The following is a 23,225-nucleotide window of genomic DNA, read 5'->3' as shown; positions in this document are numbered from 1 at the left end:
ACGGTCGCACTTCGGCGCCGGCCCCCGCCCCTCCCCGGCCGCCCGTGGCGCGCCCGCGCCTGCGCAATTGCCTCCGTGCGTCCCGACCGGGATGGCGGCCGTTTTGGAGTCGCTGCTGCGAGAGGAGGTGTCGGTCGCAGCCGCCGTGCGGTGGATCGCGCCCAGCGCCCAGAGTTCGGAGGTAACAGCGCCGACACGCCCCCAGGCCTGACCCGAATATGCTTCTCGCGGGAAATCCCAGCCCTCCGGTCCCCTTCTTCTCGGTGCCTGGCTGTCAGCCCGGGCCGAGTGTGCTCCAACTGCGGGCCGCCCGCCTCAGCGCGCCCTGCAGCCCTGCTGCTCGCGGCCGCGGACTGGCAGCTGACCCTCTCGCCCCTCGCCGCTTCTCCCTCAGGATGACCCCGGGGAGGCGGCCGCGCTGCGCTCACTCCGGCCGCTGCGGAAGGAATTCGTGCCGTTCCTGCTGAACTTCCTGAGGGAGCAGAGCAGCCGCGTCCTCCCGCAGGGCCCCTCAACCCCCGCCAAGGCCCCGGGCTCCTCGGCAGCCCTGCCAGGGAGGCCGGGGGGCCCGCCGCGGGGCGGCCGCGGGGCGCGCAGCCAGCTTTTCCCTCCGACCCCGCTCTCGAGCCCCGCCGCCGAGGCCCCTTCGGCCCGCCGCGGGGGCAGGAGGCGGGGTCCGGGGCCCGCCCGCGAGCGAGGAGGTCGCGGCGCCGGGGCCCTGGAGGAGGGGGTCAGCGGGGAGAGCCTGCCCTCGGCCGGGGGCCGGAGGCCTAGGGGCTCTTGCAGCCCCGGCAGCCCCAGCCTCGCGCGCTCTGATCCACCAAACCTCAGCAACCTGGAGGAGTTCCCTCCCGTAGGCTCGGTTCCCCCCGGCCCTGCAGGGTGAGAATCAGCCCTCCTCCGGGAGATGGGTGGCACGAAGCTCTGCTAGGGGAGTCACTAAATTAGGGCTGGGCGCTCCGCAGTAGAGTGTGGGAATGGCTAGAAGGTTGAGGGTGAGATAACTACAGTGGTGAGGGGCGTTTTGCAAGAGGCCCAGCTGTTGTGGTGGTGGAAGGGGAGATGCTTGAAGATAGGAATTTGAGAAAAATCTGGCTACTCTCAGCAGGACGAAGCCTTCACGCAGGATCAACCCAACTCCGGTGAGCGAAGAGCGGTCACTCTCCAAGCCCAAGACCTGCTTCACCTCACCCCCAATCAGCTGTGTCCCCAGTTCCCAACCCTCAGTCCTGGACACTAGCCTTTGGGGCCATGGCCTTCCCCCAGGGTGCAGAAGTCTGCAAGAGGAGCGGGAGATGCTCAGGAAGGAGCGGTATGGCCTTGCCGCTCCCTGGGATGTCAGCTTCCTCCCTGTGGGGATCTGCAGGGCTTTTCCCTGAGGTTGATTTGCCCCCTGGAACCCCTGGGTCTGTTTCCTGGGCTGTGAATGTCCTCTCTGGAGGAACTTGAGTGTGGCTGTGGAAGGGAAGCCAGGCTGACTGCTCATGACGTCTCTCTATCTCCATAGCTCTAAGCAGCTGCAGCAGTCACCTGCTCTCGCCTGTCCCACCCCAGAATCAGGGTCTCCCCTCCCCAGCCGGACAGGAAACCTCACAGCTGAACCTGCTGACCCTGCCAGAGTTTCTTCCCACCGGCGCCTGGAGCTGGTAGCCCTTGTCTATTCTTCATGCATTGCAGGTGAGTGAGAGCACAGGGCGCTGGAGTGGAGCTGCTCGTAGAACTACAGGGTAGGAGAATTGATAAGGCACGTAGAACTGAACCTTGGTTCTGAATGGTGCCCAATACCCTGGGGTTTCTTTTCATATCTAGAGAACCTGGTACCAAACCTCTTCTTGGAGCTTTTCTTCGTCCTTCAGCTCCTTACTGCCCGGAGGATGGTGGCTGCCAAGGACAGTGACCTTGAACCGAGTCCAGGAGCCTTAGGTTGGTGAGCAAGCCTCTTTTTGAGAAATGGGGTCTGGAAATGGAACAATTCTTAACTGACAGATAGCTTGGTACGATCCTTCTAGATTCCCTGGAAAGCCCACTGTTCCAGAGCATCCACGACTGTGTCTTCTTTGCAGTGCAGGTTTTGGAGCATCAGTTTCAGTGAGTTTCCCCAGCTGGGGCATTTGAACCTTAATCCCTGTGTCCACTTGGTTCTCTGGCCACTCAGGGTACATGCTTGTGCTTAACACAGATGCAGTGACCCTGGACTTTTTCCTACGTGTAACCTTTAATTTCATGTCAAGACTATGAATTTAGCCCCTGAAAGAATCACACTGCTCCTGTGGTCTTGGTAGCTGACCTTTGGGTTTATGTCTGATATTCCTCTCCTGCTCTCTTGCTCCCTGCTCCCTAGGTCTCACTTCCTCCCCCTTTTTTTCCCATCATCTTTAATCCTTGGCCCATGACTTTGCCTTATGTACCTGCTCCATGCTCCAGATAACGCTCTGTGTGGTGTACAGTCTGTGTCCTATTCTCAGTCTTATGTGCTCTTGTCCCTGTAGAGTTCTTTCCTGTCTGGATAAAGGGACCTTGAAGTTGTTGGCCGAGAATGAGCGGCTGCTGTGCTTCTCACCAGCTCTGCAAGGCCGCCTTCGAGCTGCCTATGAGGGCAGTGTTGCCAAGGTAGTGACCCCATCTTAGATGTCTACTAGCCTGGACCTGACCCTTCCCAGCCTCATAATTCAGACAGCCCAGCTCCCACCACTCTGGTGTCATGTGGGCTAACGGGGCAGGAATACGGGGATGAAGTTTTCTGAGCATGAACTTTGCAGGCTTCAGTCCCTAACGTCACTGCCATATTTTAGGTCTCCCTGGCGATGCCACTCTCTGCTCAAGCTGTCTCCTTTCAGCCAGAAACTGACAATCGTGCCAACTTCTCCAGTGACCGAGCCTTTCACACTTTTAAAAAACAGAGGTGATAAGAAAGGGAACTTTTGGGGAGGAGATAAGGCGCATTTTCTCTGGGATTACCGGTCTATGTTGTATTCATAGAAACTAGGAATTTGGCACTAATAGGTGGTGGTTTAGCATCAGCAGGTCCTTCCTGCCAACCATCATAAGGGCCACTTAGCTTCATTCTGTTTCATGCCCATGGACTTGAACCTCTGACCTTAGCAGCCTTCTCACAGGTATACGACTTTGGTCACAGGGTTCTCAGACAAGAGAGAGCTGAACCAACTTTCACTGCCCACAGAAGTAGGTGAAGCATGTGGCGTGCTGCTACTGGGTCTGGACGTTATCATCATGTAGAGAACTTTGGAGACAATAAGGAATGGGACTGTGGACAGTCCTATCATTGGTTCTTCTGAGCTAGGGAAGGCACTCCTGGGAATGAGTTAGATCAGCAGTGCCTCAGTTGACCAGGCATTCTTGTGTGTCTCTCAGGGATGTGTTTTATGAGGTGCTTCGAGAGTGGGAAGATCGCCATGAGGAGCCTGGCTGGGATTTTGAGAAGGGCTTGGGTAGCAGGATCAGGTAGGTGCTCACTGGTCACCCTTTCTTTCTTGGTTCTAGCAATGAGCAGCTTAGTGGGGCTTGGGTAGCTGATTGGAGGAAGGCTTTTCTCCTCTCCTTCCAGCCCAAAGCTGTTATCTTCTGTCTTCCTTAATCTCTCCAGTTATTGTCAACTCTGCCTCTTCTCAAAAGGGATTTGTCTCTCCAGCTCCTTCCACTCAGAAATGACTCATACTTGTTCTGTGATGGCAAACGCTTGGAAAAGTGCGAAGCTCTTATTCCAGGTTGCTTGAGTTTTGGCCCAAGTCACTAGTTAGATGCTTTCCAACCTCTGTTTTCTCCATCGTCTAGTTTGGCAATTCTGATAACTTTGCATAGCTAGATAATTAGGATGCAGAGAGACTATCCTCTGTCCAGTGATCTACCTTCCACATTAGTCATGAAGCTCACTGTCACTCAGTGTAGACTGAAGATTAGAAGGGTGTATTATTTCTTGTTTGGTTAAATGTATCTCTAGCCTTGAGGGATCTTGGTGCTGAGGAAAGTGTCCCTTACCTTTTCCTATATCCTTATGCCGGCCAGCTCTGGCAGAGATCTGCTTAAGCCCCTGGTAAAGGGCTGAAAGGCCCAAGGATTGGCTTGTTCTCTCAGATCTTTCTCCCCGTTATTCCTTCCCTTACACTCCATTCCTGCCTTGTATTCCTTAGAGCCATGATGGGTCAACTCTCTGCAGCCTGCAGCCACAGCCATTTTGTTCGGCTTTTCCAAAGACAACTTCTACAGGTAATAACCCTAGCAAGAGACGAATCTACAGTGGACATTAGGTATTATAGGCAGCCAAGTAATGGTTGGCACTTTGGGATAGGACGAACAGCCGAGCAGATCCTGGGCTAGAGTTTGAACAGGAGTTCTGCTCCTTGGGTGGTGGCTGAAACTTAGGCAGCCAGAGAGGAGCCAGAGTGCACTCGCACACACCCTGCACCCCTGCTGCCTTCAGCCCCTCACTGCTTCCTTGCCCTTGGTTTGTGCTGTGGTAGAAAGAGCCCAGGTTTAGGACTCAGACAGGCCTGGTTTCAAATCCTAGCTCTGGTGATCCTAGGCAAATATTTAACCTTGCAGTTTTAGTTTCTTCCCCTATAGAACAAGAATATAATCCCTACATCGAAAAAAACATTTGCAGCACCCGATACGTGGTTGGCGTTCCATAAATGTTCATTACTTCCTCCTTACTTTGTTCAGTCTTTCTTTCCAGAAAAACTTACTGGTTTTTCGATTTCTCTCCTCATCCCCTTGCCCCAGATGTGTCAGAGTCCTGGTGGTGCTGGGGGCACTGTCTTGGGTGAGGCTCCGGATGTGTTAAGTATGCTTGGAGCTGACAAGCTGGGGCGGTTGCGGCGCCTTCAGGAACGGCTTGTGGCCCCTCAAAGCAGCGGGGGCCCCTGCCCACCCCCCACCTTCCCAGGCTGTCAGGGCTTCTTCAGGGACTTCATCCTGAGTGCCAGCAGGTAAAGGTGCCCTGTGTCAGAGGCCAGGAGAGGTTTGTCTTCCCAGAAGGGCAGACAGTTCTCTCTCATAACAGAGTGGGTGACGTCTGGGCTCCTTCCAGCTCACACTTCCTGCCTCCATTTCCCTTCTCATTCTTTCACCCATATAGGTAACCTCATTGCTTCTTGGCCTCCCCTCTCTGCCCCACTGAGCCTTTGTCTGGAGCACTTCTTCTCTATTCTGGTTCTTCCTACACCTCTTCCAGTGCCTTTTTTTTTTCTTTTTTTGCTCCCCTTCCTAGCTTCCAGTTTAATCAGCATCTCATGGATAGTCTGAGTTTTAAGATCCGGGAGCTCAATGGCCTTGCCCTGCCTCAGCCTGAGCCTAGTGATGAAGATGGGGACTCAGACGTGGACTGGCAGGTTGGAGAGCAGAACAGGGGAGCCGACGGAGTCCTGATCCAGAAGGGAAGAGGGAAGGAAGGGAGATTTTCATGAAGAACTTTGTAACAGATTTGGAATTATTCTAGAAGCCTTATGCTTAGGACCTTTTACTTCCCTGATCCCCTGCAGGGTGAACGGAGGCAGTTTGCTGTGGTGCTCCTCAGCCTGAGGCTTCTGGCTAAATTTCTGGGCTTTGTGGCTTTCCTGCCATACCGGGGTCCTGAACCACCCCCGACCCGTGAACTCCAGGACTCTATTCTGGCCCTTAGGAGCCAGGTGAATGGGGGCTCTGGTAAGGAGGGAGCTGGGAGGAGCTGCAAGGCACTGGAGTTAGAGGGTATTCCCCAGCCCCCTGGGACCCACCCACTGACAGCGCCGGCCCTGCCAGGTGCCCCCCGCTCTGGACGTGCGGGCTCTGCTGCAGCAGGGGCTGCGGGCCCGCCGAGCAGTGCTCACGGTGCCCTGGCTGGTGGAGTTCCTTTCCCTCGCTGACCACATTGTTCCCATGCTGGACTATTACCGCAGCATCTTCACTCTCCTGCTACACCTACATCGGTGAGTAGAGAAAGGGCAAGCCTTGAGAAAAGGGGGTGGGGAGAACGTCGCTGAGGCTGCTGTTGATGAGAAGTGTTGAGCAGCCTGTGCTTCCCGTGTGGTACCACAGCCATAACCGACGCTTGGGGAAGAGGTGGGATTTGGTCTACAAGGAAAGGCAGCCTGCGGGCAATTATTTGCACTTTCATTGGCCCTTTTCTACTTATCCTGTGGCCCAGCTGAGAGGGAGGACAGATCTGGGAGGGGGCAATGAGGAGATCCTGGCTGCCTCATGACAACAGAGCCTTTTAGGTTTGCTTTTGAAAATCACCTTCCCAGTGACAGCTTTCTTTTACGCCATTCCATTTCTTTCTTTGCACAAATTCAGTTCCCTCGTTTACCTTTTAGGAGCTTGGTCTTGTCAAAGGAAAGTGAGGGGGAGATGTGTTTCCTGAACAAGCTGCTGCTCCTTGCTGTCCTGGGCTGGCTTTTCCAGGTTGGTGGAGTGAAGGTCCAGGTGAGGGAAGGGGAGTGGCTACTGTGGTGGGAGAGGGAGAATGTCTTGAGTCAGAATGAGGTCAGGGCCAGAAGGTGAAGGTTCAGAGGAGGTGTGGGAATTACCATAGTTTCAGAGGAAGGTTGCTTTGAAGCTGGGGCCTAAACCCTGGCACCCTGAGGTAGGAGGTGTGATGAATCTCTGAAGTGCTGACTGGAGCTTGCACTGCCCTAATATCTTGCCAGATTCCCACAGTCCCTGAGGACCTGTTCTTTCTGGAAGAGGGTCAGTTGGAAGCCTTTGAGGTGGACACAGTAGCTTCAGAGCATGGCTTGGTAAGTGTTGGGGTCCAGCCAGAGCCACGGGAACCACAAGAATAAAGGAGGCAGGCTGTCCAGGACAGCTGAGCAGGAGACAAGCCAGGATAGAGACTGAATTCTTAGATAATTCTCTTACCTGACTGTCCCATTTCTGGCACACTGGGAAGGAAGAGAAGCCTGCCTGCCTTCCCAGCTCTGGCATGTTCTCTCCTCCAGGATGGCATGCCTGTGGTGGACCAGCACCTGCTCTACACCTGCTGCCCCTATATTGGTGAGGATACTGATCTCCCCCTGAGGGACCTTGGTCTTTGGCCTGTCCCTTCATGAGTACCCAAAAGGCACACCATGAGCCTAACATCCCAATACGTCGTTCTGTTCTTAGGCACTCCCCAGGTGCCTCAGCTTCTTTACTCCACAAATGCTTAAAGTCCACAGTGCTTGGGAGGGTGGAAGTAGTTCTGGAACTAAGCACTTGGGCTTCCCTGATGCAGGAGAGCTCCGAAAACTGCTTGCTTCATGGGTATCAGGCAGCAGTGGGCGGAGTGGGGGCTTCGTGAGGAAAATCACCCCCACCACCACCACCACCAGCCTGGGAGCCCAGCCACCCCAGACCACCCAGGGGCTGCAGGTAAGGGGGCAGGGGGGAGGCAGGGGGCTGCCTAGTGGGGAAGAGAAAGGGAACCTTTCACTGCTCCCTCCTCTCCATAGGCACAGCTGGCCCAAGCCTTTTTCCACAACCAGCCGCCCTCCCTGCGCAGGACTGTGGAGTTTGTGGCAGAGAGAATTGGCTCCAACTGTGTCAAACATATCAAGTGAGCGTGGGCTGAAAGGGTTGGAAATGGAGGTGTTGAGGGTCCTAGTCTCATTTCCTTACCATTTTTCCCCTTTTAACTCAACACCTTCTTGCCAAACTGAGGACAGTCAGCTGGAGGAGTGGGAGGGCTGACGGTGGGATAGGGGGACTAACCTTGCTAACATTCTTTGAAGTCAGTTCTGACCAGATTTCCTTGAATTTCCAGCCCCTTTCCGATTCAACCCTTCCAACTACCTCCAAACCTTGCTGTCCCTGCTGCAGGGCCACTCTGGTGGCAGATCTGGTGCGCCAGGCAGAGTCGCTTCTTCAGGAGCAGCTGGTGATGCAGGGACAGGAAGGGGGAGATCCAGCCCAGCTGTTGGAGATCTTGTGTTCCCAGCTGTGTCCCCACGGGGCCCAGGCATTGACCCAGGGGCGGGAGTAAGAGACGCCACTCTCTCGTCTCCTCTTAGCCTTTATTTTTCTGACCTTTTTTCATTCTTTCTCATTTGTATCCTTCATTCCATGTCCTCTCCCCATCCCCTTTTTCCATTCTCTTTTTGCTTCCTCTGTAGGCTCGTATCTTTGGCTTTAGGGTTTGGGGGACCCAAAGACCAAAGTTAAATTGGAAGAACAGGTGGCTGGGTGTCCTTTTCCTCCCAGCATCAGGGGTGGGGCCTGAGGGGTGACAGTGCTTCCCCCTGAGGCAGAGCCTTCCTGGTTCAGGTGATAGGTGCACTCAGGGCATTTCCTTATGTGAGCTGGGCTGAAATATCTAGATGTCACTGACCTACTCAGTCTCCTTTCAGGTTCTGCCAAAAGAAGAGCCCTGGTGCTGTGCGGGCACTGCTTCCCGAGGAGACGCCGACAGCCGTACGTAGGAAGGAGGCCTTGGAGCTAGCAGGCTGGGCGGTTGGTGGTGGGAGAGGTGCACTGCTGGGTCGTGTGTACACGTGACTGTGCACATGAGGCTGCTGGCAGTGTGTGGGTCAATCCTGGACGTGGACATTCATCATCGTCCACTGGTCCCTAACTCTGCCATCCTGTGTCACAGGTTCTAAGCAGTGCAGAGAACATTGCTGTGGGGCTTGCAACAGAGAAAGCCTGTGCTTGGTTGTCAGCCAACATCACAGGTAAGGTTCAGGAAAAGGGAATCACTGACCAAGTTTTTCAAAAGTGTACTGGCTGGAAGTAGGCAGCCCTTTGGGGGAGAGGGGACACACAGCCAGTTGGAAAAGATGAAGGGCATGGGTTGGCCTAGTGCGCCTATGCAGGGTTGCTCTGGTGACCCCTTTCCTGTTCTCCCTGTGACCTGCAGCGCTGATCAGGAGAGAGGTGAAGGCGGCAGTGAGTCGCATGCTTCGAGCCCAGGGTCCTGAACCGGCCGCCCGGGGGGAGCGGAGGGGCTGCTCCCGTGCCTGTGAGCACCATGCTCCCCTCCCCTCCCACCTCATCTCCGAGATAAAAGTACACAGCTCCCCTATTCCCTTTGGCTCCCCTCTTCCCTCTCCTTGCTCCTTTCTTGGTCTCCCTCCTTTCTCACATCAGCTCCAGTATTTGTGTAGCAGCTCTCCGTACTGTCTAGCTAGTTCCTGTTTTACTTGTTACTGAATGGGATTAGGTAGGGCAGAGCTGAACTGAATGGTTTTCCTAATTGCTCTTCTCTGACTTTTGGTACTTGAGTCATCCAAAGAGGGTGAAAGGTAGATATGAAGATTTTTGACTAAATATATATTAACCAGATGGTGATGGGAGTGAGGTGGTGAGTAGCTGTCCAGTGTAGTAGGAAAGGCTCTATGGGGTCAGTCACCCTGGTATTGGGATATGATTTCAGAAATGTTCTCCTATGTGGGAGGTAATGCTTGTTTAGTTACAGTTAGTAAAAATAAACTATCAATGCTTTTGATTTAAAAAATTCAGAGACTGCTGACCCCTGCTCTAGACAAACAGCCCATGGGCCAAATCCAGCCTGCTGCTTGTTTTTGTAAATAAAGTTTTATTGGAACACAGCCACGCCTGTTCATTTATGAATTGCCTAGGGCTGCTCTTGTGCTACAGCAGCAGAGTTGAGTAGTTGGGGCAGAGACCTTATGGCCTGCAAAGCCTGAACTATTTAATGTTTGGTCCTGCTCTAGGGTAGTAGTGTAGGAGTAAAGATTTGGAGTAGGGACTAAGAAGGAATGACTAAAATTAGAAAGTATAGAGGATGAAGAAGAAAAAGCTAAGTGGCCATTAGCTACTGGTTTTCAATATGCAACTACCGAAACCTCGACTTTCCTGAGATGAACAGCGAAGCATGAACGACAGAAAATATTACGATGTGTATGCAGTAGGATGGTTCCCCTAAATGCCTTCAGAGTAAGATGCTCTCTGGGAATTGGCTAGGTACGGCTTTGTCCCAAAACAAATGACATCTCTCAAGCTCTCTGGCAGGACGTTGTCCCTCAGCTTACCTGCTCCATGTGTTCCCTCTGTTGTTGTCCATTTGGTTGCTTCTCCCAGCTGTGCTGTCCTGCCCAAGCCCCAAATCTAAGGGCAGCTTGGCCCAGCCACTTCACCCCAGGGGCCCTGTCTTCCTTTTCCTCTGCCTCTCTCCACTGGCTGATCCCCACCTCAAGCCACATTCTCTGTGGCCTCCTGGGCCCCAGCCTAGCATGAAGTCTCACTGCTCCCACCCCTCCTCTCTCCAGGATGTGCTTTCACTAGCTGTGGGGCCCCGGGACCCTGAGGAGGGAGTTTCCCCAGAGCATCTGGAGCAGCTCCTAGGCCAGCTGGGCCAGATGCTGCAGTGTCGCCAGGTGAGATGTGGCAGGACTTTCTTCTTGTGTGTCCTTGTCCAGTGCCTAATAACCAGAGCTGCATTGGCTTGGGGCTGCTGCTCTAAGGATGGTGCTAATGTCCAGGGTCTCTGCTTTCTCCCCACAGTTCCTGTGCCCACCTGCCGAGCAGCATCTGGCAAAGTGCTCTGTGGAGTTAGCGTCCCTCCTTGGTATGGCACCTATCATGTCACTCTCTTGCCAGATCTCAGAGTTGGGTACAAGCAAGATTAGAAACAGGGAGCTTTCTTCTGCTCTTCTTCCTCCCAGGGGCTGGCCAGGTGACCCTGCCTCCATTTCTTAAAGCTTGGCTTTCCTTTCTTCCCATAGTTGCAGACCAAATTCCCGTCCTAGGGCCCCTGGCACAGCACCGGCTGGAGAGAGGGCAGGCGCGAAGGTTCCTGCACATGCTGCTTTCCCTGTGGAAGGACGACTTTCAGGTGCCCGTTCCGCTGCAGCTGCTGCTGAGCCCAAGAAATGTGGGGCTTCTGGCAGACACTCGGCCCAGGGAGGTGAGCCAGAGAGGTGGGGGGCAGGCAGGATTCTGAGCCCTCTGCAGTCATGTTCTTGGACCCACCACTGTCACCCAAACGTTATGAGCTGCTTTCTTTCCTTTATTCCTCCCCCTTTTCTGTTCCATGCTCAAGTGGACTCCCTTAGTTAATCTCAGGTCTCCTCTTCAGCAGCCCTGTCCTTTGTATCAGCCACAGTCACTGTGCAGTCCTCCTAGCCATGGTGACCTCCTCCCTCACGTGTATTGCAGTGGGACCTGCTGCTGTTCTTGCTCCGGGAGCTGGTAGAGAAAGGTCTGATGGGTCGGACGGAGATAGAGGCCTGCCTGGGCAGCCTCCGTGAGGCCCAGTGGCCAGGGGTAAGGAGTCTTCATGTCTCTTTTATTCTAAAAGGGGACAAATGAGGGGGCCTAGTATTCTTAAGATCTTTGCAAAGCCCAGTGGATTTTGTCAAGTGTCTTCAGGGCTGCCCTGAAATGGAGTGGCTATTCTGGTGGCCCTTCTTCACATTTGAGTAGCTATTTATAAAGGACCATGTCAGTGGAGGAAGGGAAGATGGAAGGCAGGTAGTTGGAAAGCCTAGAGTGTGGGTTTTTAAAATCAGAATAACCTGGATTTTGATTTCGGCTGGTAGTTATTATTGTGACTTAGGACACAGTAATCTTAGTTTATTCATCCATAAAGTGGGAATAACTTATACCTCCTAGGGTTTGTCAAGATGAAATAATGTGCATGTTAATTATGTAGTAGAGGATGGTAAGTAAGTACTCACTAGATGGTTCTGAGCCTCTCATCAGAGTTGACTCTCCCTGCCAGAACTTGAGCATCCCAGAGTATGAATGGGACAAAGTTTTAAGTCAATTTCAGTGCAGAAGGCAGTTGGGAAAAAATAAGATAGCTAGGTTGTCTACTCACTGGGTAGCTAGGGCTTGATATTTGAGATTTTTAGTAGAAAGGATGAACCATCCAGAATTATGTGTCTGCCTTTTCTGTCATCTTTCTCCTTATTCCAGGACTTCTCTGAAGAATTAGCAACACTGTTCAACCTGTTTCTAGCTGAGCCCCACATGCCAGAACCCCAGCTAAGAGCTTGTGAGCTGGTGCAGCCAAACCGGGGGACTGTGCTGGCCCAGAGCTAGGGCTGGGAAGTGGCCCTGCCTTGGGCGTCTCACCCTGGAACTCACCTGACTGTACCTCAGGAGGAGGCCGCAGAGCCCAGCGCCACCCCAAGTGCCCACTGCTGACCCTTGCTGGTGTGGGAGTAGCTGAGTCTATAATCAGGCTTCCTGCTCATGTGCAAAGGAAGCATGTGGCTCCCTGGCATCCCACTGACTGCAGGCTTACCACCTGAGTCCTAGAGGAAGGAGAAAGGGGTCACCTGATTCAGGATTATGGTGGAAAAGCCTAGAGACTCCAGTACTGGAGCAGAAGAGTTGGCATTTATAACTTGGATACTAAATGAAATGACGTGTAGTGGCTTGTCAACACAGGATGCGAGCCCCACTTGCTGCTGTCCCAGCATCTCTTAAAACTTGGTGGTTTGGGAAATCATGACAGGCAAATGACTCCTGCTTAACTTGTATATAAAGTTAAAACATGAATCTTGGGAGTCTACATTTTCTTACCACCAGGAGCTGGACTGCCATCTGAAAAATGCACAACAGATGAGGTGGCACTCGCCTGATGGAAACCCGGCTTTACCCTGCACCTTCCCTGCCTTCAGCCCTGTGCAGGTAGTAATTCTCCACCCTCTCACCATCCCGGGGCCACACACAGGGCAGAAGATTAGAGCTTTTTAAAATAAACTGTTTTCTTTATCAAGGGCTTCATGTCTAGTTATTTTCACCTGACTCTTCCCTGTACAAAGCTGCAAAATCTTAGGTGGGCTTGGAGATGGGCATTGACAGGGTAGAGCTGTACTAGCGGCTTGGCACCTAGCAGTGCTTGAGCCTGGGGCCCTCTTAACTCACTGCCAACAGTATTGACTTCTGTGCACCTCCCTCGAAAGGTTTAGGATAATGTGCAAAGTTTCTACTCACTCCCTAGTGAACTAGGGGGCAGGGCAGCTCTTGTGATGCTTGTTTTTTTAGGGCTGGGGGGTGTCTGACTTGGCTCAGAACAAAAGCATTCTGCGTGTCTATAAATGATCCGTTGATTGTGACTAAGAAAGCTAACGACCCTAATAACGTGCGTTAAGTTCACTGCTGTAAAATTCTTGGTTTTCCACGTTGGTAGTGTGTACAGAGCGCTTTGGGCTCTGTCGGGGGAAGGTGGGGGTATTCAGTGAACCCTCTTGCAGTGGCTTGCAAAATCTTTTCTGTGCATATGTGTGTATTTTTAGGGAGAAAAGTTCATAGCTGTCAAACAGGTCTCCAACCCAAGGAAGGGTAAGATTCTCTGGGCCTAGAGGGGTCTGCTGTGTGACCTTAGGAAATCCGGTGGGGAGCCCTTACTTGCAGTAAGTCCCATAAGCACAGAAAGTAAAAAATGGGGGCGTCTCTCAATCACCACTTTGTAATCATGCTTCTGCCCATTCAGGCTGGGCCTTTTTCTTCCCCTCAGCTCATCCCATTCACTCTTAAGTTTCTACATCTGAAGCTTTTTTCTTAATCTCTTCATTTTCAAAGGACTATCTCTGTCCTTTAAATCCAATTTATACACAGCAAATCAGGAAGTTCTGAATGCCTGAGAAGCAAAATAGTTATCTTTCTGCACCCATTAGGTGTGGCTGAACGAAACACTGCCCCAGGAAGCTGAGGCCCGAGGTAAGCAGCTACCTCAGACACCCAGCTCTGCATGAGGTGGGACAGGCAGGTGAGCAGAGAGGAAAGCCTGAAGCCCACTTAGTTAAATTTAGCATGGGCCCAATTCAGCAAACTTAATCCTTGCCTGTGTGAACCTTAAAGGCCTACTCTAGGCAGTAAGATAACAGAGGAATTAGAGAGACAGGCAGCTAATGAACTAGTGAACTAATTAAGTTCCTTTCCATATATTTGCTCTCTACTAATTGTCTACAACAGTGGTTTTCAAAGTGTAGTCCCCAGACCAGCAGCCTCAGGATCACCTGGGACTTCTAGAAATACAAATACATGGGCCCTTCTCCAGGCCTACTGAATCAGAAACTCAGGTGTGGCCCAGCCTGCGGGGGACGGTAACAAGTCCTTCAAGTGATTCTGATGCACAACAAAGTCTGAGAACCAACTATCTAAACCAAAATCTGACTTCATCATGATCATTTAGAGCCAGGTCCCTGGATTATCTTTAACACTTTTGCATTTTGCTATAAGATCAGCCTCATTTAATATTCTTTATATTGCTGATTCACAGCTTTAGTAAGGGGATAAGGTCACCTCTGGGCTACCCATATGTTCAGATTCCCATTGCTGGCTCTGCCTCAGAAGCCCCAGAGGTGCACACCTGTTAAAGAGCTTCCTTCCAGGGGATTGTGGTCACTGTTAGGTGTGGCAGTGACTATTCTGGAATCCTCCCTCATGTTCGTATTTGGGCTACAGCTGGCATAGTTGGGCAACTAATCTGGTTGCTATTTACTTGCAAAGCAGTGCTGAGCCTTTGGGAAGCACTCAGTACATATGTGTAACTGTATAGCTTGAAACTGGGCCACAAGTTGTTATTGCCACCATAATCTCCAGGCTAAATTCTGAGCTCAAATGATACTCTTTGCTACCCCAGAGTAGTCTTCACTAAAGAAAAGTACACATCAGACTTTTAATTTGCAAGTGTTCTGACCTTTTCAATCAATAGTAAGAGATTTATATGAAAAGAGATGGGAGTACATAAATAGGGTGTTAAATATATCAAATGTCACCAAAAAAATTAACCAGAAAAATAAAAGTTTAAAAGCAATTTAAAAAACCTTCAGTCAATAATATATAAATAACTTAATCTGAGGTACAAGAAAAAAATTTCTGCAAACACTTTTAGAAAAACAAATCTCTGCTGTACTACAGAGAAATTTACCTTTTTACCACCTCTTCTCAATCCCCATATGCTCACCCTCTTCCACCAAAGATTCTGGGCAGCAGAACTGAAGCTGGGCATCTCCCCCCCCCCCCCCCACTCCAGGTAACCATACAGAATATTCAAAACTCAAGTTCAGTCAGGCTAAGGTACAAGAAAACTGAACCCATTCTCCATCCCATCCTAGAATAGGTGGGCCTAAAAGCAGCAGTGTGGAATGCTTAAGAGATCACTGAAGGCTGGGACCAAGGCTCTGAGTGAGGTAAGGAATGGAACTGAGCTTTCTTCTAACAAATCACTTACCACCTCTAGGAGTTCCATTATCTTCTCTCCTGTCTTCAATTCATCTCTTTGAAATTCCTCTTGCCTTGTCAGCAGCTAGCATCTGGCTGCCCACCCCCCCCCCATCCCCCAGTCCTCCTCAAAGAGCTAGGCCCCCACCTTGACCCCAAATCTATCTAACCTACTTCTACAGTGGTCTTCCCATTCTACTGAGCTCTGGAGTGATGGCTCCATGACAGATCATTGCTCAGTACCCCTGACTGAGGCAAAGACCGAAGTCCTCTCCTGTGAGGGAAAGGAAGAGGAGGGAAAAGCAAAAATTAATAATAAAGCATTTTGTAAAATTCAAGAAGGAGAAACAATTCTGAATCAATGTTCTGGTTTGTGCAGCTGTTTTTTTAAACTGTTTTTCTGTTTTGGTATTTCCTAACACTCCATCCCACAGTGGAGCTGAATGCTGGAGGCAGATTCTGAGCAGACTCGTGGCCAATGGCTGCTTGTTTCCCTACCAGCCCAAAGGCTGGGCCAAACTAACAAAGCACCACTCTGCAGACAGCACTGCAGTCTCCCAGCTCTGCTGGCTGTGCCCAATCCTGGTCCTCGAGCAGCTCATCTGCCATAGGATCCCAGAGATGAGAAAGAAAGGTGAGAGAAATCCAGAAAGCTGGGTTGAGCTTCATTCACAGCCAGGACCAGGAGCTCAGGCCCCCTCACTCTGTAGAGGTGCCAGCCGTGACCAAGTACTGAGTGGGCTTTACTGGCAACTCGGGGCTGAGTGCTGTCTGTCCAGTTGGCCACAGCAGGTAGCCTTGGCTCTTCTTGCATCATGGTACAGAGAGTAACAAGAGCTGCCCAGCATCTTTGGATTATCCTGGGCCTGCATCTCAGCAGCACCATCTTGACGGTGAGATGCTAACTACCAAGGAAGGACGCCAGTCTGGCTATAACCAGTGGCTGCTGTTTGATGAAGGAGCTTAGGAGTGGAGCAGGGAAGCCTGGAGCACCAAATTCTACCTGAAATAAAGCAAAGAGGGAAGAGTTAAAGGTGCAAACAGACCTGAGAGAGCGTGCCAGGGCACACTTAAGCCCCAAGTAGCCACCCCAGGCTGTGATGGGAGAAGGTCCTCAGACTGTCTATGGTCCTGGAGCTTACAGGCCCCCGGGGCTCTGCTTTTCAGATCCAGGCATCGGCTTCATCTCCCAATAACAAAGGTCAAGTCAGGGAACTGGGAGTAGAGAGCTGAATAGAATGGGTCATGATCTCTCTGGTCTGCTGAGGCTGCTGCTTTTGCCTCGCAATGACTCATCTATCTCCTGAGGACCCTGGGAACAGCCAGAGGATGTAGGCTGCAGGGCCCTCTGGTAATAGCAGCTTCAGAGAAGGTTCATCAACTCTGTCTCAATCTTTCCTCTCTGATTCCCCACTGACTCCCTTTACTGTGACCCAAGAAGCCCTTCAGTCTCCAGCTCTCAGGCCACAGGGCCTGGGCACTGAAGGATGATGAGTAGCTAAACAGAAAACTCCCATGGGGCTGTGGAGTCAAATCAAGGCATGCAGTGAGGCCAGCTGCACTGGGTGGGTCACCTGGACCAAGTAGATGACTCTGGTGATCTCCTTCCCTTCCATGGTGAGAGGCTGCAGGATCCAGGCACTGGGCAGGATCTCCCCTCGGACCATCTCTCTGCTGGGTCTTGGCATGGATGTGTCATACACAGACTGAGCTGCCATGATAGACAGATGCCCCTGGGGACAAAGAACAATGTGAGTCCTGCCTACATGATGTGGATCAAACAGGGACAGGCTCCAGGGCAGTCAGTATCATGGAAGACAACACTGGGCCAGCCTTCAAGGCACCTCCACCCCCACCCAACTTGACCTCCTTCTCCCACAGGACCTGATGCCCAGAAAGATTGCTTCTCACAACACTCCAGCCCAAGTTCTTCCCACAATATCTTTACCACCAGCAAGGCAGGCACCTCTTTGGCTTCCACGCAGACACAACAGAAATCCCGCGGCTGCTTCAGTGCACACAGGGTGTTATTGCACACTAAGTACACTGGAAGGTCAGGGATGGGAAGAGTCAAAAGGCACATGGACAGACCTGGTCCCAAATCCTTCTCGGCTCAGGAACCCCCCAACACCCCATCATTCTGCAATCTGACACCCAGCTGGACCTAGCCCGAGGCCCAGCCTCCCAAGAGGGCTGCCTCCAACCCTACCACCACCTCTGTCCCCTGGCCAGAGCCCATGGAAGCCTTCCCTGGGCTCACCCAGGTTGATGCTGTTGGTCACCCGCTGATGCAGCCGTGCTGTCTGGATGGGCTTGTGGTACAGTGGCCACAAGGTGGGGTCACTCACAGCGGCCCACACATGAGACACCGGCTGGGCCACCACACCTGCCCCCAGGAAGCCATGCCGAGTAGAGGAAAACACCTTGTAGTAGAGCTGCACCTCCTGCTCCTCACCCTGATAGCTGGGGGACACCAGGACGGGGAGGAGGAGGAGGTGAAACTGGGTTCCAGGGTCACAGAGGAGGGGCTCAGGGCAAGGGACTCAAGGAAGCCAGGGTGAAGAAGGGAAAGGAGAGAGAAAGCAAGTAGGACAACAGGGTTAGGACAAGACACTGTACAAAGGAACTTACTTCCAGCCAGCTGCTGCCTGGTGACTAAAGAGGTTGTGCAGATTATCTGAGCAAGCAGCCATTACCTGGGGACACAGTGACCACACCCAAATTAGGGGCATGGTCCAAACCAGACCTCTGGGTTAGTCACTTGGGCCAGCATTTACTGAATTCCCCCTTTGTACAGATGGAGGGCCACTGAAGAAGCCCACATCAGCCTGACTGCCCTCATCTGCCCTGCTCTTTCCCTGCTCTTCCTCCCCGCCCAGCAGAGGTCTGTTAAAGGAACCGTGGAGACAAGTGGAGCAGTTCCTCACATCAGCCATAGAGATGTCCACAATGTGCTTGGCCAGGTCCTGGTAGGAGGAGGAGAAGCAGGTCCCCAGGCTGGACAGGCTGGATGGAGAACAGCAGCAACTGCCCAGGGAGGCTCTGCGGCCTACAATGAAGACAGCATGAATGTCAAGGCCTCAGGACAACAAAAGCCTCCTGAGGGACAGTGATTTGGAGCTCATAACGCCAGGCCAGTGACTCCCTAGGATCTAGCAGACCCCTACCCACATAGCCCCCAGACCAGGCAGGTGGCTATGCCCCCACCCCTCACCACTCACTGTAGGCTAAGCTCTTCCAGGTGGACCCGGCCAGATTCAGGTGACTGTTCCTCACTGCAGAATGGCCCCGCACATCCCCTATCCAGGAGACTCTGGAATCAGGCAAGTTTGTGTCTCCCTGCAGAAGAGAAGATGCTCAGGCCCAGAGTAGAGGAAGAGAGAGAAAGTGGAGCACCAGAAAGCCAGCATAGGATTATCTTCCCTGCCTCTGAACTGCAACAAGAGTTTCCAACATAAAGGCTCAATTGAAAAGATCTTCCCCATTTGGATTACAGGAGGCTGGATGCCCCTGAGAAGTCAACAGCAAACCAGTCCCTTGACAGTCTCTCCTCGCTCTTCAAGCCACAGGCTCAAAGATTGCTTGTAGGAGAGTTTCAACAGGGATCAAAACGAACTGGGGCCTGAGAAGATGGGGTACCAGGGTCAGTGGGTGAGGGGGCCCTCTGCACCACTGCGGCAACACGGATGAAGCCATGGCAGGAGCTGGTTTTAGTGTGGGCCACAAAGAAAGCCCAAGTGGGAGGTAGGATGGGGAGGAAATGCAACAGGCTGTGAAAAGCTTGACCCTTGGCCCCAGATACAGCAGCTAAGCCAAAGGTCCTAATTTGGGTCCAGATGGGGATGATCCTATGATCTGCAATATGGTCACCCCACCTTTACCTGAGCCAGCTCCCCACTAACATGACCATTGACGTCTGCTGGATCTAACAGGCACCCACCATCCTACCTCTGTCAGCAGTTCCTAACCTAGTGCTACTTTAAAGACAAGAGGAGGTGAACAAAGACAGTTCTATCTCCATCCTCACCTCTTCCTCCTGCTGCAACATGTAAGGGGTCTCTCCTACTTCAGGCAGATTGAGATTTTGTGCCACCTTCTTAGGAAACTTTCACTACGGATCATCTCTTTCTTCAGTTGTTGCCTCCACCTCTCCCTCTTCACTAGATTCTTCCTATTAGTATTACAGCATTCAAAACGTTCTCCCACCTTTAAAAACCTTCCTGTACAGGCTTCTTTGTTCTCCTGCCCTTCACAGATAAACTTCTTGAAACAGTTGTCACTATTGGCTGTCTCCCACCTATTACTCCCTTCTGAATGCACTCGAATCTAGCCTTTACCTCACCACCCCAGCAAGCTGCAATCACCAAGGTCCCCCATGAGGTCCACATGGCTGGATCTGGTGAACAACTCCCAGTCCTCATCTCACTGAGCCTCTCAGGTACTTCAACTCAACCAGCCTCTCCCTTTCTCTTGAGATACTCCCTTCTCAAGTCCCTAGGCCCCTGGCTCCTATCTCTCAGGGTGCTCCTTCCCATTTTCCTTTATTGGCTCATCCTCCTCATATTTAAGGTGATATTTTGGGATTCTTTCAAGATTCAGGCCTAGGCCTTCTTTTCTCACTCTATAATATACTCCTAGGTGACCCCATCTGCTCCCAGTGCTACACTGATGACTTCCAAAAATAAATATCTGTGGATTAATCAATAAATATTGCTGAGGGCTGGCCCCGTGGCTTGGCGGTTAAGTGCGTGTGCTCTGCTACTGGCGGCCCGGGTTCTGATCCCGGGCGCACACTGACGCACCGCTTCTCTGGGCATGCTGACGCCACGTCCCACATACAGCAACTAGAAGGATGTGCAACTATGACATACAACTATCTACTGGGGCTTTGGGGGAAAAAAAAAAAAAAAAGGAGGAGGATTGGCAATAGATGTTAGCTCAGACCCGGTCTTCCTCACAATCAATCAATCAATAAATAAATAAATATTGCTGAGACCACAGGGTTGCCAACTGAGAAAAAGGCTACATGAGAGACTCATTTCATACAAAATGCCAAAATAAATTCTTTGTGTTTTGTGGCTCAAAAATATATGGGGTAGGGGAGAATTTAATATTACTACAAGAAAATAAAAATTAAAAAAAAATAATCTCATAGTGGGGAAATGGCTTCCTAAACAGGGCACAAAATCCAGAAGCCAGGAAAGAAAAGATTGATAAAAAGTAGACAACATAAAATTAAAATTTTCCACATAGTAATAAATATCATAAACGAAATAAAAACAGATACAGAACTAGGAAAAAACACTGGCCTCTCAAATGAGAAAAAAGGGTAATTTTCTTAATATAAGAAGACAAAAACAAAAGGAGAACAACCCAACAAAGAAACAGACACAGCACACTGGCAGTCAGAGCACAAAGACCAAAGGGCTCTTAACTATCTGAAAAGGCACTGGGTCTTGGACACAGAAGAGAACTGTAAACTAAAACTAAAATGAAATACTATTTTATGCCTATCAGATTGACACAGATTAAAGGAAAAAATCCTTGATAACTCTTAAGCAGAATGTAGTTAAGTAGGCAGTTATATATTGTTATTTGAGAGTGTAAATTGGTATACTTTGGAAATATTTATCACATTTTAAATTAAAAATGCACATATCCTTTGACCTAGCAATCTCATTTCATTCTCAATTTAACCTACAGATATTCTTTCATTTAAGTATAAAGGCAATAAACAAACATTTTCAAATATGAACTCAGAGAACCTAGAGAATACAGTGCCCTTGAGTCTCTTGAGGAACTTATGAGAGGAAGAATTACTAGGGTGGAAAAAAGAAAGCATGGCAAAGAACTGGAAGCTAGCATAGTCCATTTAATCTAGCACAAGAACTAGAACAACTCTGAATGCAAATATAAACAATGCAGAGGGCCAGCCCGGTGGCGTAGCGGTTAAGTGCGCGTGCTCTGCCTCTGGCGGCCGGGGTTCAGATCCCGGGCGCACACAGACGTACCGCTTCTCCAGCCATGCTGAGGCTGCGTCCCACATACAGCAACTAGAAGGATGTGCAACTGTGACATACAACTATCTACTGGGGCTTTGGGGGAAAAAATAAATAAATAAATAAATTTATTTAAAAAAAAAAACAATGTAGAGATACTCTAACAAAAAAGGTAAAGAGAAAAAAGGAGAGAAGGTGGAAATATACTGATTTCCTCATGTTCTATAGCCAGAGTGAAAAGAAAACTGCTAAATCAAGAAATAAAGACTATTTATGGCTGGCCCCATGGCTTAGCGGTTAAGTGCACGTGCTCCGCTGCCGGTGGCCTGGGTTCGGATCTCGGGCGCGCACCGACGCACCGCTTCTCCGGCCATGCTGAGGCTGCGTCCCACATACAGCAACTAGAAGGATGTGCAGCTATGACATACAACTATCTACTGGGGCTTTGGGGGAAAAAATAAATAAATAAAATTTAAAAAAAAATTAAAAAAAAAAAATTTAAAGATACAAAAGTGATTGTGAAAAGAATTAAAAAAAAACAAACCTCAAATTATCAGAAAGAAGACACATATACACCCCCGAAGCAAAGAAAACACACACTACATAATGAAGATACAACAGTTTTTAGATGCCCATGGAATGAATATTCATGACCAAAAAACCCTCAATAAATACAAAAAATAGAAATCATACTTTCTCTGAAATCATACATTCCCTCAGCACATAGCAAACTAAAAATTAATAACAAAATCAGAAAACACAAGGGGCTTTTTACCAAAAAAGTTTTTTTGTTTTTTTTTTTATAATTTTATTTATTTATTTTTCCCCCAAAGCCCCAGCAGATAGTTGTATGTCATAGCTGCACATCCTTCTAGTTGCTGTATGTGGGACACGGCCTCAGCATGGCTGGACAAGCGGTGCATCAGTGCGTGCCCGGGATCCGAACCCGGGTCACCAGCAGCAGAGCACATGCACCTAACCGCTAAGCCACGGGGCAGCCCTACCAAAAAAGTTTTATAAAACTCTTTCTTAACAACAGTTGGAGCAAGGAAGAAATACAAAGTGAAACTGCAAAATTACTATTTAAAAAATTATATATATATATATATGAAAACTTATGGGATACAACTAAAGCACTGCTCAGAGGGAAATTTTTAACTTTAAATATTTACATCAATGAAAAAAGAATAAAAATAAATTAATACTAGGAACAACTATATGCCAACAAATTAGATAACTTGGATGAAACAGACAAATTCCTAGAAAGACACAAACTACTGAAACTGACTCAAGAAGAAATAGAAAGTCTGAATAGACATTTAACAAGTAAAGATATTGAATTAGTAATCAAAAAAATTTCCACAAAGAAAATTTCAAGATGAGATAGCTTTATTAGTGAAATCTACCAAACATTTAAGGAAGAATTAACACCAATCCTTCACAGGTCTTCCAAAAAATAGAAGAGGAGGGAACACTTCCCAACTTCTATGGGGCCAGATTACCCTAATATAAAAACCAGACAAAGACATCATAAGTAAACTAGAGACCAATATCCCTTATGCATACAGACACAAAAGTCCTCAACAAAATACTAGTAAACGGAATCTAGCAACACATAAAGAGGATTATACACCATTACCAAGTAGAATTTATCCCAGGAATGCAAGGATGGTTCAACATACAAAAAATCAGTCAATGTGATAAACCATATTAATAGAATAAAGGAAAAAAACCACATGATCATCTCAATAGATGCAGAAAAAGTATTTGACTAAATCCAACACCTTTTCATGATAAAAACACTCAATAAGCTAGCACTAGAAGGAAACTTCCTCAACCTGATAAAGATTATCTATTAAAAACCCACAGCTAACATACTTAATGGTAAAAGGCTGAATGGTTTTCTCCTAAGATCACTAACAAGACAAGGATGTCTGCTCTCACCACTTCTATTTAACACTGTACTGGAGATTCTAGCTAGGGCAATTAGGCAAGAAAACAACAATAAAAAAGGCTGATTATATGTTCTTGTTTGTGGAATATCCTAAGGAATCTACTAAAATACTATTAGTACTAATAAATGAGTTCAACAAGGGTAAAGGAGACAAGATCAAT

General features: G+C 49.8%; 2 protein-coding genes across 9 annotated transcripts in view; one reads left to right on the top strand and one right to left on the bottom strand.

Annotated features, from left to right (window-relative positions):
- The first annotated feature begins 73 nt into the window (after positions 1–73).
- CDAN1 (codanin 1) lies at positions 74–12,663 on the top strand. Of its 8 annotated transcripts, none has more exons than XM_058541371.1 (28): positions 74–181; positions 395–882; positions 1,106–1,312; positions 1,508–1,677; positions 1,810–1,923; positions 2,010–2,088; positions 2,490–2,610; positions 2,793–2,902; positions 3,373–3,462; positions 4,149–4,224; positions 4,741–4,946; positions 5,228–5,348; positions 5,499–5,645; positions 5,758–5,924; positions 6,312–6,399; positions 6,645–6,734; positions 6,936–6,990; positions 7,211–7,347; positions 7,428–7,531; positions 7,795–7,953; positions 8,322–8,385; positions 8,567–8,645; positions 8,831–8,979; positions 10,203–10,310; positions 10,438–10,501; positions 10,659–10,840; positions 11,092–11,199; positions 11,854–12,663. In XM_058541371.1, exons 1-28 carry the CDS (start codon positions 92–94, stop codon positions 11,977–11,979), a joined length of 3,699 nt encoding a protein of 1,232 aa, XP_058397354.1. In that variant the 5' UTR covers positions 74–91; the 3' UTR covers positions 11,980–12,663. The 8 variants fall into 8 exon arrangements, with proteins under 8 accessions (XP_058397354.1, XP_058397351.1, XP_058397352.1 ...); XM_058541368.1 differs by having other exon boundaries at positions 6,312–6,420; XM_058541369.1 differs by lacking the exon at positions 395–882 and having other exon boundaries at positions 91–181; positions 1,106–1,142; positions 1,267–1,312; positions 6,312–6,420.
- A 2,569-nt stretch (positions 12,664–15,232) lies between these two features.
- STARD9 (StAR related lipid transfer domain containing 9) overlaps positions 15,233–23,225 on the bottom strand; it is a 114,557-nt gene continuing 106,564 nt past the window's right edge. Inside the window, exons 28-34 of the mRNA XM_058541363.1 lie at positions 18,333–18,450; positions 18,039–18,160; positions 17,743–17,807; positions 17,372–17,574; positions 17,078–17,157; positions 16,686–16,844; positions 15,233–16,114 (exon numbers count right to left, since the gene is read on the bottom strand). Coding sequence (XP_058397346.1) covers positions 16,013–16,114; positions 16,686–16,844; positions 17,078–17,157; positions 17,372–17,574; positions 17,743–17,807; positions 18,039–18,160; positions 18,333–18,450 — 849 coding nt within the window. The 3' untranslated portion in view covers positions 15,233–16,012. The remainder of the gene's footprint in view (positions 16,115–16,685; positions 16,845–17,077; positions 17,158–17,371; positions 17,575–17,742; positions 17,808–18,038; positions 18,161–18,332; positions 18,451–23,225) is intronic.

This window comes from Diceros bicornis, chromosome 5, assembly GCF_020826845.1.
Source record: "Diceros bicornis minor isolate mBicDic1 chromosome 5, mDicBic1.mat.cur, whole genome shotgun sequence".
NCBI classification, from domain to species: domain Eukaryota; kingdom Metazoa; phylum Chordata; class Mammalia; order Perissodactyla; family Rhinocerotidae; genus Diceros; species Diceros bicornis.
The sequence above is the reverse complement of the archived record's forward strand: the minus strand, read 5'-3'. Positions and strand labels throughout refer to the sequence as shown.